Genomic DNA, 17,778 nt, shown 5'->3' on the forward strand with positions numbered 1-17,778 from the left:
ACTTTCCTGGTAGGTGAAGACTTTCATGGGACATGCCCCTTGGGCTAGGATGCAGATATAAGTGACTATATACCATTTGACTCTCTCTGCTTCTGGGTTAGCTCACTCATTATGATCATTTCTAGTTCAATCCATTTGTCCACAAATTTCAGGAATTCCTTGTTTTTAATAGCTGAGTGGTATTCCATAGTGTAAGTGTACCACAGTTTCTTTATCCATTCTTCTACTGAGGGACACTTAGGCTGTTTCCGTGTTCTGGCTGTTATGAATAAGGCTGCTATGAACATGGTTGAGCAAATTTTCTTGTTGTGTGCTGGAGCATCTTCTGGGTATATTCCAAGGAGTGGGATAGCTGGGTCTTGCGGAAGCCCTATTCCCAGTTTTCTGAGATAGCACCAGATAGATTTCCAAAGTGGCTGTACTAGTTTGCATTCCCACCAGCAATGAAGGAGTGTTCCTCTCTCTCCACATCCTCGCCAGCATGTGGTGTCACTTGAATTTTTGATCTTAGCCATTCTGATGGCTGTAAGATGGAAGTAAAGAAATAATTTATTCTGGAAAGTTGCTTCTCTCTCTTAGGCTTGCTCTGTAGCAGCTACCATATCCAGTCTCTTTAAAGCTTTGTCTTTCTGTTATTGTCGTGTGTCTGGTACCATGACGTCTAATTTCAGATATGTCAGGACTTGGAAACTTCAGACAGTTTATAAGGACTCTTACGGACTCTCTTAAGCTGGCTGAGGGTATGACAGCTCTGCTTTCCCCTCAAGCGTGCTCTCAGTGATGCTACCACTGCTTAGAATGCACAAATGCTGCTTCTTGCTGAGACAAAGTACTCTGCTTATATAACTGCCTCTAGTGTTTACCTTTCTTTGCTAACACCTTCATTGCATTTTCCTTCCTTCCATACATCCAGATACTGTATAACCACATTCCAAGAATTCACATAAATCACATGATGTACTCACTGTGCTAGTTACTCATTGTTTCCAACCTTTTATACAACTATCATTTACTTATTTTCTCTGCACTTTTTAGTGAATAATTGCTTTCCATTTCATAAAATTGTCATGCCACCTTTATCTTTTTCCTTACGTTGAAAATGAATTTTTCTCACGTACTATTATACCCTGACTGTGCTTTCCTCTCCCTCTGCTCCTTCTAGTTTCTCCCCATCATGCCTCCCATCCAGGTCCACTCTCTTTCTGTTTCTCAATCAAAAACAAATGGTTTTCTAAGGGATAACAATAAAATAAATTGAGATAAAACTTACCTTATTTTCAGTGTATTAATTATTTATTAAGTTGGGATTAAGTGTGAAGTGACTCTGATCACTTTGGATCCTTTGTATTTTATTGGTTAGCTGAGCGGTTTTGAACTAGAGTCTAGTTTCCAGTGTCTAATTATTTTTCCCCTGTGCCAGGGATATAGCCCAGGGATGTCTACCACTGATCCATAGCTCGAGACCAAAACATTGAATTAATTCACGTGTGTGTGTGTGTGTGTGTGTGTGTGTGTGTGTCTGTGTACTTTTGTATGCTAGGGATGGAATCTTGGGCCTTGTGAGGTAAAAAACCTCTGTTCTTCTAACTGCCCCTTTGCTCATACATTGACTCTATTTTCTTTCCTTCCATATATACCAAATACTAGATAGTCACATTTCAAGTGGATATAAATCAAATGATGTGTCATGCACGGGAGACCAGTGAGTCACGTGTACTCCTGAGCCACAAACTCAGCCCCCAAATGTGACTTTTAAAAGCTCAGCTAGACATCTATCTGGACCCTTTTGGTGGAGTGAGTTAGTGACAGGAATAATCAAGTGTGTGACTCAGCCCCTTGCACGTGCAGCGGCTTTGCTTCCATGGCTGTCTTAGAGCTGAGGATGCTGATGAACTTCCAGAGACACCAACCACCGTGACATCTTTTCCCTTCCTACTTGGTTTCTGTCTTCTTGTCAAATGGCCTATCTGAGGTTACAAGATATGCTGAGTAGGAAAAACTAGGATTTGTGGCTTTTGTAAAAAAAAAAACTAACACACAAAAATAATGAAGTGGACCTTATGCTCCAGCCTGTAGCCCTGCACTTAGTCATCACTGACGTTACATCTTTTTTTCTCCTGAAGAAAGTCATATTTTATGTGAAGCTGCTCATTTTAGAGCTTTATATCAAGCTGGTGAGTGTTGTCTGCTCTTTATTCTAGAAATTGTTCCTGACGGTAAAAAAGAAGAGGAATAACTAACAGGCAATCAAAGAACAAAGGAAAACAGAGACAACATATTTACTGAGAAATAGGGAAATCATTGTTATGAAGTTGTAATCGAAAGCGATGTATCAGTATTGTCAAAGCACAGGGCAGTTAAAAACTTTAAATATAACCGGTAGGTTATTCTATGGACACAGATTAATGAAAGATGCAGCATAGTAATCTATGAGAATAAATAAAATATTTAATGTCACAAGTAATCAAAGAAATAAGTACTGTGTGTTAATGGAAAGATTGGCAAAGGCTAAAGTGATTGACACTCCCTGTCATTGTCACAGGATAAGAAACTGTGCACTTTGTTACTGTTGACTAAGTTGAGACTTTGTACTTGTATATTTTTCTCCTGGCAATGATATTTGTCTTTTTCCTCAAAAGCTTGATGTATTCTTGTCCAAATCATTTATGAATTTATCATAAGGGAATAATCTAGAATGTGATTTGTTTACACTATGAGAACATTGATTACTGTCTTTTTTTTTTTTTGGTTTTTCGAGACAGTGTTTCTCTGTGTAGCCTTGGCCATCCTGGACTCACTTTGTAGACCAGGCTGGCCTCGAACTCTCAGCGATCCGCCTGCCTCTGCCTCCCGAGTGCTAGGATTAAAGGCGTGCGCTACCACGCCCGGCTTGATTACTGTCTTTTCCTTACGAAGATTGTTGCATAGGAGTGTCTGTTGCAGTTTTCTTTTTAGTAGAAAACCGGGAAGTAATAGACCTCCCCAGCATACAGATACAAGGAGATTCTGGCAGGCACAATGATACGGTTAAATAAAATCACTAAATCTTATTAAAATTGTTTTGTTCAGAAGAAATGATTCTATTCCATCCAGTTCCAGGCTTCGATTTTAGCTGCTGAAAGGAAAGTGTTACTTATCATCATTGCAAGAAGCCTCTCTACTCCAAGCTGTCCAGCTGCAGTGTTGAATTAGGGTTGTACGACATTATTAGCATAGTGGCTGCTCTCCGCAGCACAGGTCCTGGGTGCTGCAGACTCAGTGGGGACAAGAGTAGATAAATGTCAACCAAGCAGTAACACTGTTTGAAATTACAGTTGTGGTGGAGACCCTAAAGGTGGGTAGAGATTTATGAATCGAGATGTTTGCTTTCTGAGACATCAGGGAAGCCTTGTCTAAAGATTATTCTTTTTGTCCTGTGGCCCAGGTTGGCCATGAACTTCTGATTCTCCAGAGTGATGAGATAACAGGCAGTTAGTTCTAAAATGTACCTGTAAGCTACGGCTTGTGGAAATACCACAATGGAAATTTAAAAAAAAAAAAAAAAATTTTTTTTTTTTTTTGAAGAGAGAAAATGAAAGTGCTCCATATCAGAATTTGTGAGACACAGCTCCATAAACTGCTGCAGTAAAAGAAAATCTCTAGCCTTAAGTGAAAATATTGGAAAAGGAATGAGGTGAAAAGTGAATTAAGTCTCTAACTTGGGGAGCTGGGAAAGAAAGCAAAAATTAGCTTGAATAAGAAAAAGGTAAATGAAATTAATTAAAACTAATGAAAAAAAAACAGAAATAAGGGATGATAATAGGCAAATATTATAATTTGAAAAAATCAATAAAAACACAAAGACCTCATTAAAAGCCACTAGTTTAGTCACTGGTAAATTGTCAGTAAGATAGATACTTAGTTTGAATGTTGATACATTGTATAGACTATGGAGTCTGGAGGCAGATTGCCTGGTGGTGAATCCTGACAGTGGCCTTGAGTAAGCTCAGAGTAGCTTAGCTTCCTTGTCTGTAGACAGAGTAAATGACTGTACCCACCTGGGCAGCTGTAGATGGATTTCAAGCACTTAGGTGATATTATGGGATACAACGTTCTAAGCAAGTTCTTAAGGTTCTTTTGTTCGACACAGGGTTTTTCTGTGTAGCCTGTAGACCAGGAACTTACTCTGTAGACCAGGCTGCCCTTGATCTCAAAGATCCGCTTGCCTCTCATAGAAAATTTTAAAAGAAGTTGAAGTTTTTCATGTAAAAACTACCTGATTATTTTCCAACTAAAACGTAAATATATTTATTTTTTTCAGAGACATCAAACCTGACAATATATTGATGGATATGAACGGACATATTCGTTTAGCAGATTTTGGTTCTTGTCTGAAGCTGATGGAAGATGGAACAGTAAGTAAACATGAATTATGAATTATTCTGCTCAGGAACATTTCCCTTGCCATGTCTTCTATCTGTCCACCCAGCCGTTCGTTTGTCTGTGCTCCACCTTCTGCAAAGCATTGGCCACACCTGCTCATAAGAGGCTTGCTCCTAGAGCCATTTCATCTGTGGCAGGCAGCTGGAGAATGGCGCTTTTGAGAGCCTTTTTGTCTTCTTTCTTAGCAGATGCCTATTATTTTACTTAAAATGTTTCTAGGTTTTTAGGATTATGTTTCTTAAAGAAAAAGAAAATATAACTTCATCCTCATTTGTACATTTTCTGATTATGTGGTTGTCCTAAGGGACACTATTCAGCCAGGGGATTTTCTTCTTTGCTTTTCAAGAAGACTCTAGGTAGCATTAGTTTTGTGTTCCCATTTGCTTGGCTTTTGCTGATTAAATCCTTAAGTTTTTGTTCCATTAAAGTGTATATCCTGTATGGTGTGTGTGGGTGCATGTGTGTGTGGGTATGTGCTTGCATTTGCGTATGAGAATGTAGGTGCTTGTAGAGGTCAGAGGACAGCTAGGCCTTTGCTTTCCACCTTGCTTAAGACAGCGTCTCTTGTCCAGCACTGTGCACATAGCTTCTGGGAGTTCTCTTGACTTTGCCTCCCACATTACAGTAGACGACTAAGATTATAGACATGCTATACCATGTCTGGCTTTACACGGGTTCTGGGGATTCAAGCTTGGTCCTCACACTTGCCTGGCAGGAGCTTTACCCACTGAACTATCTCCCCAACCATATTGCTTTTAAAAAATCCTTTATTTTTTCTAATCTATTGTAGATACCCAAATGTATATCAATTTAATTGGCAGATTTTTTGGCAGCAGGGGGCAAGGGGCGGGAGCATTTTAATATAATAAATTTCAAAGCCATGAATATGTCATATTCTTATTGACTAGTGTTTGACTCTGAAAATTTATCCTTAGGTGATTTTTGCAACTCCTTATGTAACTTATGAATTTGGCCATATTGAAAGGAATAATTGGTACTGAATTATCTTTCCTACTATAAATGACTACAAAACAAAGCATGCCATTTAAAACAACTCTTTTCAGGCAGTACCAGTGGCACATCACCTGATAGAAACAAACTCTTGAGGTGTGCCAGGCTCCCAGTTGCCCAGAATAGCACCATTCCTGACTCTCCTGACAGTGGCCAGAGTTAGAACAGGGCATAGCATTTACTCAGAGCGTGGGAGAAGGCACCCCAGTTTAGGTAGCTTTACCTGCCGGGATCTGAAAGGCTTGATATTGGCCCTGTGCAAAAGTGGGGCTAGAGTCCCCCAAGTTGATTGTCAAATCTGGACCACCAGCACATTACATGTAGATCATAGATGAGTGATACTTACTGGTTACTATCTGTAGTACCTTATTAATTAATTTGCTGATACACTTCTGGTTTTACTTTTTCAGAAAGTAGTCCTGCCGTATATGAGGGCTCTGTTACGTTTGTTGCATTCATTGAAATTTACTTAGTAAATTCATAACAATTTTTATGTATTTTATATTTGTTTGAAAATGATACATTTTATTCAACTTTTAGTACCAGAGTTCTATACAAATCCATAATATTAAACTGATTTTATATTTCTGTGGGTTTTCTTTATTATTCATTGTTTTGAAATCCTTAATATAGTAGTAGATTTGTTAAAATTTCCTCCATAATTATTACTACTTTACACATCTTCGTAGTATAGTATGTGAAGTTACTACTTTCCCCAAGATAGTTTCTTTAGAAATCTTATTGATGAAATTAAATAATCTTAATAGTTCGGCTAACATTTCTATATAGCTTTAAATTTCTATTGTTTAATATATGTGTAATTCATGTTTTCATCTTCCACTTCCAACTTGTGTGCTTTCCTTTTATGTTTATTTTACTCAAATAAATTATTTAACTGATTTTTCTCTTATTTATTCCTTTGGTTTCATTTGTTCCCCGGTGTTAACTCTCTGTTCTTTAACAGGCGATTTTTTTTTCCCCACACTTGAATCTTGTGAAAGCCTGTGCCTGTGCTATTTATTACTGTAGGTTTTGCTTGTTACTTGCACAAGTGCTTTTGTTTCCCTTTTTCTTTCCTGTCACCTTCTGTGCAGCTCAATTTTAACTTTCTTACTCTCTTTATCCTTGGAAAATAACATTTTATTTTAAATGTCTTTTTAGTTTTGTATTAGTTTACTTCATATAGAGCTAATCATTTTTCCCATTACATTCCCAATCAAAATAATCAACTTATTTTACATTGTACCACATATAGAAATTAATTTTTTTTTTTGAGACAGGGTTTCTCTGTGTAGCCTTGGTGTCCTGGATTTGCTTTGTAGGCCAGGCTGACCTTGAACTCACAGGGATCCACCGCCTCTGATTCCCAAGTGCTGGGATTAAAGGCATGTGCCACCACACCTGGCAGAAATTAATTTAAAATAGGTCAAAGAACTATATAAAACACTTCTTAGAAAATATAAGAAGCAGTCTTTATGATTGGATTTGGCAAATTTCTAGAGGATAACACAGAATCACAACTCCTCTACTCCATAATATTAATAAATTCTATATATCGTCCTCAAAAACTTGTGTGCATGAGATGACACAGTAGGCAGAATAAACAGACAGCATACAGCACTGGACCAGTATCTGCCAACCACTTGTCTGACTACATGCTAATAATATGTGAGGAGCAGTTACAGATTGTAATTGGGTTCTGGCTTGCAACACCCTAACCTGTCCATTCACCTCCGAAGGCTCAGGGTAACCTATAGTTCTTCCCAGCAGTTTTGCTCACAAGCTCAACAATGGAAAAACAGCCCCAGTGAAGAATAAGAGAAAATTCCAAAGATTTACAAATGAGGAATGAGCGTATGAAAGATGCTCAAGAAAACGTATCATTAGAGAAGTGCAAATCAAAAGCCAGTGACCCCGCTGTGATAGCATCTCCTGCCCAGGGGCAGCTGCTGCTGATCGGGAACAGCAAGTGTTGTCTATGAATGATTTAGCGCCCTATCACTGTTAGTAAGAGTGTATAGTTCTTCCAGATACTGACAAAGAAGATGATCGTTATTAATTCATAATTTTCATTTTCATCTCTCTAATTTGCTGTAATTATATTTTCAACTTTTTTAAATTAAGAATTTCGGTTTTAAAGTCTATACTTTTTTCAATAAGGTGATTTTTGTTTATTTGTTTTGTAGACAAGGTCTCACTAGATAATATCCTTGGCTGGCCTGGACCTTGCTTTATAGACAAGGCTGGCCACAGAGGCATGGAGATTCATCTAGTGGTGGTGTTTAAAGTGCCGGTGCAATTAAGAATTTAATGTATATAACTAATCAATCTTCAGTCTTCTTAGAAATGTAAAATTATTATCAGTATTAATAAGTTGTTTCTCTTCATATCTAATTGTAAATTTTCAGTTCATATATATACATGTATATGACGCACACACACATATGTGTGTGTGTGTGTGTGTGTGTGTGTGTGTGTGTATATGATAGACTAATATTTTAAAAACAGCAAGGAAGTTGATACGGTAGTGCTATAATCACAGTACTTGGGAAACTGAGGCAGGAGGATTGCAAGTTTTAGGTTCGCCTCAGGTACATAGCGAGACCATGTTTCTGACAACCAAACCAAAATTAAGCAATAATAATAATACTATAAGCGAAATAATTCATTTTATTGTGAATGACTCACTAATATTGTTCCCCTAAATGCATTCAACTATAGTAAAGGTTCTGTAAGATTATGAGTAATGACAACTATTAATATAAAGGCCATATAAAATCATTCTGTAAACCAGGAGACTAAATTCAGATGGCAAATATGTCTTGTTATAATTTTATCAACTGTATATTGCAAGTACCTATTTTTAATTTAAAGTTATTTTTCTAATATAGTATATTAATAAAAATATGAACTTTTTTAGGTCCAGTCCTCAGTGGCAGTTGGAACTCCAGACTATATTTCTCCTGAAATCCTTCAAGCTATGGAAGACGGAAAAGGCAGATATGGACCCGAGTGTGACTGGTGGTCATTAGGGGTCTGTATGTATGAAATGCTCTATGGAGAAACACCGTTCTATGCTGAGTCTTTGGTGGAGACATATGGGAAAATTATGAATCACAAAGTTAGTATATTTTACTTTTTACAGTCTTTCCAGTAAATACACATAGTACAGTAATGTTATAGTAAAGAGAAAATACTTTTTTCAAAACAATAAAAAGTTGTATTTTTGCTTAATAGGTGATAATCATTCATAATCATAATCTGTGAAATACATAGTTTTAACTTTCTCCTGTATTTTGTTTAGAAATGCTCCTATATAGAAAATTTGTCTATATAGTTCAATAACACAGTTCAAAAGTAGTTAGGTTTTTAAAAATCAGTTTTTACTATATAATATATACAATCATGACAAGTATGCATATAAATATTATCAGCATTATTAGTAATAAATGAAGTGTGAATAAAGATAAAAATGAGATTCTTTGGAGCCAGCAAGATGACTCTGTGGCTGAGGTGCTTGCTGTGTAAGCCTGGTGACCTGAGTTCAATCCTAAGATGCATGGAAAGAAAGATGGAGGGAGAGAACTGACTCCAGAAAGTTGTCCTCTGACCTTCACATGGGCAGCATGTGGGTGCACGCGGGCACACGCACACACACACACACACACGTACACTCACCCACCCCCACCACCATGGACACACACAACAGTCATTGTTTCGTTTTGTTTTGACTGAGATTCTTCTGTAAAACTGGCAAAGACAAAATGAAGCATTGTATTCTGTACTCTTAACAAATGCAGCATCATGGCACTCCTCAGATTTTAATGACAGGACTACAAATTGCAATTTCCTGTCACATAGTTAGCAAATGTACATCTTGAGCCTTCAAATTATGGCTAGAGTTTTTGATGGAGCAAGGTCAGGTCTAGAAGTCAGCCTGGTGGAAATATCTAGAACAAAGGTGTGTATATAGGATATCTGTTCCAGTGTTAATGATCACAACACACTGGCTGGAACAAGATCACAAAACTCTAGTCATGCAGCACTAAGTGAACCAGGATAAACAGGATAAACAGGACAAGAGAAGGATAGTTGTCCAGTATCAAAAGATTGTCAACAGTTACAAAAGTCCCCAGAAGAATAGGATAATCTGTAGTTTTTAATTGGTTCTGATGATGCAAATGTAATTAGTTGTTTTATACATATAAGTCAATTTTATAGACTTTTGTGTCTTCTACTGAGCTGCAGTGGCAGCACAGGAATTAGTTCTAAAGAGCTGGAAGATAGGAAGAAGCTGAGGCTGTAAGGAACATGTGCACGTTGAGGAGGAAGTCACATTAGTGTAGTATGCTGCTTAGCAGGCAGGTCTGGAGAGTTCAGGCCAAGGCCCTTTCCTGTCAATACTTAGTTGTATGGCATTGGGGAAATGACTGTGCCCCTCAGCTTCCTCTTCTACCAAACCATCATAGTAGCAGTTCCTATCCAAATGATGATTATGAGGATTACTGGGTTAAATAAGCAAATCACTTTGAATAGTGCTAGATACATGTTAAATTTTCAAATGTTTAACGATCAACTGATATTTTATAATATGCCTGAACATTATTAATAATCTTCTGAAATACTGGGTTAAATTCTGCCACTTTTAATCAGCATGTGTTATTGTCTGTAGGAGAGGTTTCAGTTTCCACCCCAGGTGACTGATGTGTCTGAAAATGCTAAAGATCTGATCCGAAGACTCATCTGTAGCAGAGAACATCGACTTGGCCAAAATGGGATAGAAGACTTTAAGAAACACCCATTCTTCAGTGGAATTGATTGGGATAATATCCGAAACTGTGAAGCACCGTACATTCCAGAAGTTAGTAGCCCAACAGATACATCAAATTTTGATGTGGATGATGACTGTTTAAAGAATTCTGTGAGTATGACATGAAGACATCAAGTCCTTCTGGTTCTTTTAAGCATGGTTATAAAGTAACGTTTTTATTTATTAGTTTGGCATCAGGACTGTTTTTCTCTTATCAGGCATACAGTAGCTATTAAGCTGTTACTTTATTCAGTAATTTTATATTTTCAGTTTTAGTTCAGTACTGAATGTTATATTAATTTTATGTCACCTTTTACCCTTAGTACTATGTTCAAGGTGAATATGAGCTGTTAAACTATTTAAACATCACAAGAAGGGATTAGAAGGACTTTTTTTCACCAGTTTTAAAAATTATATTCATTGTTGTCAGAAATTCTGAGTCATTTCAAGTTAAGTGAATAGTCAGTTGATTTTAATTTTTCACGGTAGTTGTATTTTATAACATTATGGTGAACTCCAAATTAGGTGACATTGACCATGGCTCTGAAGAAATACAAGGTTAATGAATTTGAAGGAGACTAGGGAGGAGATATAGGAAGGGTTGGAGAGAGGAAAGGAAAGGGAGAAATGTTGTAATTATAATCTCGAAAATTAAACACAGGTTAGCCTCTGGTCGTGTTTTCAACAACTTTTATCTGTACTATCTGGAGATACTTTGCATAATAAGATATGCTGTGGTTCATTAATACTGAGCTCATGACTAACAGCACTTAACTCCTAAGAGTTTTTGTGACATGTGTCTTCTCTGTAAAGGCACATGGTCATCTTTTTACTTTGCAATACTAGATACATCCAGGCGTGGTATCACACAGCTATAATTCTATGACTTGGAAGAAAGATGTACTTTTTTATACAGAGATACTATCATAAAAGGCACAAATGGCTGATAGAGTGTGTCAAGGACATTTGCTTCCATGTTCAGTCTCGGCATGAGGAGCAAAGGACAGTGCACAGCTTCCTTGCTCTGCACACATCTTCAAGGACCATATAAGCCCTGACCATACAGATTTCTCACTTGCAAGTAAATTTAGCTCATAAACTGTGTGTGATGAAACTTGCCTATAATTTCATCACTTGGGAGGCAGGCATAAGAAAATCATAAGTTTAAGGCCAGTCTGAGCTACGTAGTTAAGCCTTATCTCTATTTAAAAAAAAAAAAAGCTATACAAATTTTCAGATATAAAATACACAAATAATGAATATAATTTTATTTTACCCCCTTTGGTTTTTCTAGACAGAGTTTTTCTATGTAATAGACCCTGGCTGTTCTGGGCTTGTTTTGTAGACCAGGCTAACCTCAAACTCACAGAAATCTGCCAATCTCTGCCTCTAGAAGTTAGGATAAAAGGAATGCCCCACCATGCCAGCCCTATAATTTCATTCTTAATTAGGCTTTTAACCTTTATGTTTGTTTATTAGAGTTTCATAGTGGCAGTGCTCAGACTCCACCTTTTGTACCACTGACCGTCTCTGTCAACCTTGCCAGTGTCTCTGAATCGAATTGCTGCAGATGCCCATTCACAGTTAATATTTATGTTGCAATCATAGCTATAGCGTTCTCACGAGACTGGTGTTCTTTTTATTTTCTTTTAGGAAACAATGCCCCCGCCAACACATACTGCATTTTCTGGCCATCATCTACCATTTGTTGGTTTTACATACACTAGTAGCTGGTAAGTTTCAAAAGTCAAGATAATATGAGTAATTTAATTTAAAAAGTAAGTTGAAGCTTGAAAATTATATACATACATACATACATACATACATACATACATACATACATACATACGGCATAGAGCTGGATATAAATGTGAAAAATAAATGATAAGCTTATTTTGGTATTATAAATAGAATAAACTACTCAAGAATCAACTATTGGAGAGAAAAGATGAGGACAAATGGTTCAAGAGTTGAAGTTGTTGGGGACAGGGCAGAAGCCAGCACCAAGGCACTTACTGAATATTCTGTACATGTGAAGCACCAAAACTTCCAAGCCACTGCTGTACCACTTTTCACTCTGAGTCCCTCCTTCCTAGTCCCATAAGAATCACTTCAGTCACCTCCTGTGTGCCATGTCGGTTCGCTTGGCTGTCTCTCAGCTGAGGAACTTTGTTGAGTGAATGTTCTTTTTTAAAAATCTAAGCAGTTGAAAGTGCTGGAAAAACAAATGGTTCCTGGCAGTCAGGCTAACTTTAAACTGAGGGTTCAGCAGATCTCAGTACAGTATCCCATGTGAATCACCCTAGTTTGTCCTGCCCTGTATGTACCAAGGCAACCACACTTCATTCTTGCCCTTGCAGTCCGTGATCACCTTCATCCTCAGCTGATGCTCTTGCCTCTTCACCTCTGAAGTTTGGCACCAGCTGCAGGTTCCTGCCACTGCTGTGTGTCCAGACTCACAGAGCTCTTCTTTTCACGCATGGACCATGGATGCCTGGCGGGGTGACTCCTGCCATCCCCCCTGCCTGGCTCAGTCTGCTCTTGAGTTTTATGTCATCAGCTCTTCTCCTTCTACGTGCCATCCACATCTTTACATCTTGCCAACCATCTTACCAGACACATAATTACTTCTTCCATCCTAGATTATAAAACCTTTCTGGATCTCCTACCTCACACCAATGGTTTCTTTGCCATGTAGCAAAGTTACCTCTGTTAACTGTCCGTTATTTAAATGCTACTCTTTCTGGAATCCACTCATTTCAGGTTTGTGCCCCAGTCATCTCATGCCAGCTGTTTACCGACTCGCTGTTGGCTCCTGTGTTACTGAGTGCAGTGACTGCTCCTTAGTCCCAGTCCAGTTGCCTTCCTCACCGCTGCCACTGCTCTATACCGAACACACTTAGCTTTTTGTCCGTTTCTCAGTCTCTCACCTGAGTCCTCCTCATAGGTTTCTGAATGTCAGAGTGTTCTGGGGCTCAGGCACATGTTTCCTAATGACATGAAAGTGTGTCTCTCTACTGGGCCCTCCTTGTGTTCTACTTGAAATCTGTCTTCACTGCCTGTGGAACATGTTCATAACATGTTCCTACATCTGTCAAATTTGCCCTGTTGACCATCTGGTATTAGATAAACAGGCAGCTCACCCCTCAAAGACTGACTCCCCCTCTCTCAGCTGTCATTAGTTGCCTGTACTTCTTTGTCTAGGGGTGATTCACGGATGAATATTCAGCATCTCAGTAACCTTACTGTGCATTCAAAAGAGCACCTCATTTTAAAGTCTCGAATTTCAAGTTTCTATTAATGAACACACACTGATGTTTTTGACTACTGTTTCAGTAAACGTGTGAGATTGTTTTAAACTAATAGCCCTTTAGTAAACTTCATTTTATAATTTATGGAGTTTTAAATTTAAAGATAATTTGGTGCTACAAGTTTTCATTTAAAGATACACCTACAATAGTCTATGGTAATTTTGCAGAAAGTTTTATAATCATTCTGTGGGATTCTAGATGTTTTACTCTAGATTTTCAAATCTATATTTTATATGAAGAAGTTTTAAATCCTTTTATTCTTCAAACTTGATTGCAATATGAACCTTTTTTTTTCCCCATTCAGTGTTCTTTCTGATCGGAGCTGTTTAAGAGTCACAGCAGGTCCCACCTCACTGGATCTTGATGTAAATGTCCAGAGGACTCTAGATAATAACTTAGCAACTGAAGCTTATGAGAGAAGAATTAAGCGGCTGGAACAGGAAAAACTTGAACTTAGCAGAAAACTTCAAGGTAAATATTTTAATGTTTTCTTTGTTTGAGTTGAACGTACAGTGTTCTGAGCTGCATTACAAGGGTTTGTTTTATTTTCAGAATGAATCTTTTTGTAAATGATAAAAAGAGAAGTTGTAGAAATATATGCAGAACAGAGTGTAATGCCATTTATGTAAAATTCACACAGTAGTAAACACAATGATGTGTATTTCTAAGTCTAGGTGTATATATGTAAATGTATGGAATGGAATATCTCTTGAGACAGAAGAATGGAACTGTCGATAAAAAAGGACCCTTCTCATCCTGAAATAGCACGTTAGTGACTTTTCCAATCATATATGATCAGGCCTTACACATTGTTTTTTATCATACTCTGTGATGCTTTTAAAATACACTTTAGGATTCCTACTTTTTCCCTTTTTTCTTTGTTTGTAGTGATTTTGATCTTTCTCTGGTCTACTCAGTTTCACAGGACCCCACAACCAACATTGCATTGCTCTTTTTACACCCTTCTTTCTCACTCTGGCCAGTGCTATTTCTTGTGCTCCCTCCCTCTGCTCTCCTCCTGAGGCTTTAGCTGTATTGTGTAAGGATGCCTGTGGGCCCTGTGGGCCTCTCTTGTGCATGCATGTTGTTCCTCGTTTAAAGCGTCTGTTGACCCTACCTCTGAGTAGTCTGTGAGCTTGCTGCTGCCTGCTTTGTCCTTCATTGTTGGTCATGTTCTCCTGCTGTTCCAAATGTCTTGTAGCTTTTACTATGTGACTAATATGAATGAAAACAAGAGACGATTGAGTTAGTATTATTTTTGCCCCAGAAAATGTTTTCCCATTCTTCATCCAACCAGGAGTTGAGCCTGAACAGGCTGGATTGCAATTCTTATTAAAGTCAGTCCACCTCTAGTGTCAGAAGTGAAGGGAGAGTTAGGTCGAACCTGTGGAGTCATTTTCTCCTTTGCTCATAACCCTGAGAGATTGGTTTATTTCAGCCTCCTTGTCTTACAGTAGTGAGTCTCTCATAAACACCCTGGTGAGGAGACTACCCCTGGCTTGAAGCAGTTACAACAGGTACACTAATAGGGTAAGAGTGCCTTTTCTGAGTAGTGTGCTTGGAACTCACATAGCAGAAGAAGAGAACTGACTGCTGCAGAGGGTCCACTGTCCTCTACATGAGTGCAGTGCATGTGTACCCACACATATATCACCCCTCAAACAAACAAACAAGTGTTAGAACTATCCCTCACTTCAGGTCAAGCTTCAGCCTACTTGAAGTTCCCGGCGAGAGTCCCTGAGATGGCCTTTCATCTGAGTGGCTTGCTCCTCTATGCATTCTTTGACTTGGTCTTTGCTTTTACAGTACCATAATGGTTTTACAAACAAGATTTTTTTTAAGTGCTTAGTTTTATATTTCAAAAGTATTTAGTACATTTTTAATTTTTACAAAGGAGCAAGAGAAATAGCCATTCTTATTTCATTAAAAGTGAGAGCTTTCTATCCTCCAGAGTTTAGTGTGATCTGAATCCTTTAATCTGTTCTTAGAGAGTGTTGTTACACCTGAGTTACAGTATTTGGGCAAAGCAAAGTTTGCTGACTAAGCTATCAAATTTAAGTGTCCCCAAATTTAAGTGTCTTTTAAATAAACTAAAACAGTGCATGTTATTTTCCAAATAAATACAATAGGATCAATTTTAATATGTTTTGAACCTGAATAAAAACAGGTAATTTTTGGTTACTGAAGTCATGATGTCGTGTAGTATATCTTATACTTTTCATTAAGGCTAAGAAATGCTTATCAATGACCATGCAAGTAAGGGTCATGATGTATTTTATCTACATGTGATTTGTGTTAATTCCTGAAGGACTGCAGTAAGAGAGGCTTCATTTTGGAACCCTTCCATAAGTAGCAGAGAAACTGTTCTAGGACAAAGAGTGGTTCCATTCTTGATGTAAATTGTTCTTCTATATCTTTTACTAGTACCTGGCAAACGCCATATTATAGAGCTCATATTGTTAGTACATTTCATCCTTACATACAACTTCGAGATAAATTGATCTCTATTCTTCTCAAATGCTTTTAACTAAATTGATAAGCTAAAGTCATGATGATCGTTTTATTTCCTATATAAAATCCAGAGGGTCTCCATGTCTACACACTGTGTAATAGGACATCTAAACCTTCCTTCATGTCTTATTCAGTTCTTTACATGTTATCTGAAGCATGATTTTCTTTTAATCTCAAGATGGTGGTCTTTTCTAGGAAAAAAAAAACATAGAAGACTGAATAATTGGTTGAGTCTTTGTCATAGTTGATGAATAGTGCTTTAGACCCCAAACTCCGTATATTAGAAAGTTTCTTCATTCAAGTCTATGAGTTTGGGTATGTTGCTTACAAAATTTGAACATGCCTAATGAACTGTGTGCTTTAATACATTCTTAAGCTTTTTCAGTGGGTTCTGGCCTGTAGCTCTTTTTTAAAATTGTGAAGAGATATGTTGACATTAGTTTTTTTTTAAATGAGGTCTCTGGTTTTTATTTTTTTTATTCTTTTTTCTTTTCAGAGTCAACACAGACTGTTCAGGCTCTGCAGTATTCAACTGTTGATGGTCCGCTAACAGCAAGCAAAGATTTGGAAATTAAAAACTTGAAAGAAGAGACTGAGAAACTCAGGAAACAAGTAGCAGGTGAACTTTCTGAGGTCGTCATTAATTTAGCAGAGTTTGAGAAGTGGTTTTCTTCACACAGCGCTGTCTATTGCATCTTACTGGTGTTATATGTTATGAGTTATATGACACCAAGGAAAAGGCAAATAGAAATTAATTCTGATTTCATGGAGTTCATAATGTGACCTAGAAGGTAAATATGTAAGTCACCATCGCTGTACAGATGAAGGGTCTTTGGGGAAAGTAGATAAAGGTCGTACATAGAGAATACGTGGAAGACACACCCACCTAGAGAGAGCAAAAAGTACTAACAGACCTAGTTAGTGATAGAAATTGCCTGGAAAATGGTCTATGTTAGTGGGAGTTAGATGTGAGATTTGAAGAAGAGAGTTGCTGCAGATGAGAGAATAGCACACACACAAACACCAAGTATCAAAGTATGAATTGAGGCTTATCAATTTCTCTTTCAGTACTGATTTTACTGTTTCCTGAAAATTTTTAATATGTTGTATTTTCATTTTTGCTTAAATGTTTAAAATTTTTTCACTTTGACTCAAATTGAGAAGTTCTTTGTGTTTTATGTCTTATCAGTTTTGTAATACCAGTATGTGATTTCAGTTCTTTTAGAGTTGTTGAGGTTTGTTTTATGCATTAGATATGGTTATCTTAACCTATATTTCCTGGGCACTTGTGATGAGGTATGTTCCTGCTATTCTAGATAATTTGCTTTATAAATATTGATTAGATCCTGTCATTGGAGGAGTGTTTTTGAGGTTTTTCTATAGTCGTGTTGGTTTTCTGTCTAGTTATGTTATTCATTGTTAAGACAGACATGATTTCCCTCCTGTTGAGCAGGTTTTAAGTCTAATCAGACAGCTGTTATTGCCAAGATGTGAGTGCCACTACTATACCCTTAGACTATCTTGCATATTGGTCATTGTGTTCATAGGCACACTGACATCTCTTCCTTGTTAGGTGGAGCAGAAGTCAGTTCCTAGTTTGTTCTCCACTGACACTCTGAGAATCTCTTAATCCTAGCAGTTTGTGTTGTGTTGTTGTTGTTTGTTTTTCTAAAACCACCCTTCGGGGTATACTTTGGCATGTCATTATAGCCT

The 17,778-nt window shown here is 37.6% G+C and overlaps 1 protein-coding gene across 15 annotated transcripts in view; it reads left to right on the top strand.

Annotated features, from left to right (window-relative positions):
• Cdc42bpa (CDC42 binding protein kinase alpha) overlaps nt 1-17,778 on the top strand; it is a 208,192-nt gene that overhangs the window by 94,586 nt on the left and 95,828 nt on the right. For all 15 annotated transcript variants that reach the window (XM_051148002.1, XM_051147993.1, XM_051147999.1 and 12 more), the window contains exons 6-11: nt 4,301-4,394; nt 8,354-8,554; nt 10,106-10,354; nt 11,897-11,976; nt 13,859-14,025; nt 16,562-16,684. In XM_051148002.1, the coding sequence (XP_051003959.1) occupies nt 4,301-4,394; nt 8,354-8,554; nt 10,106-10,354; nt 11,897-11,976; nt 13,859-14,025; nt 16,562-16,684 (914 nt within the window). The remainder of the gene's footprint in view (nt 1-4,300; nt 4,395-8,353; nt 8,555-10,105; nt 10,355-11,896; nt 11,977-13,858; nt 14,026-16,561; nt 16,685-17,778) is intronic.

This window comes from Acomys russatus, chromosome 6, assembly GCF_903995435.1.
Source record: "Acomys russatus chromosome 6, mAcoRus1.1, whole genome shotgun sequence".
Lineage (NCBI taxonomy): Eukaryota > Metazoa > Chordata > Mammalia > Rodentia > Muridae > Acomys > Acomys russatus.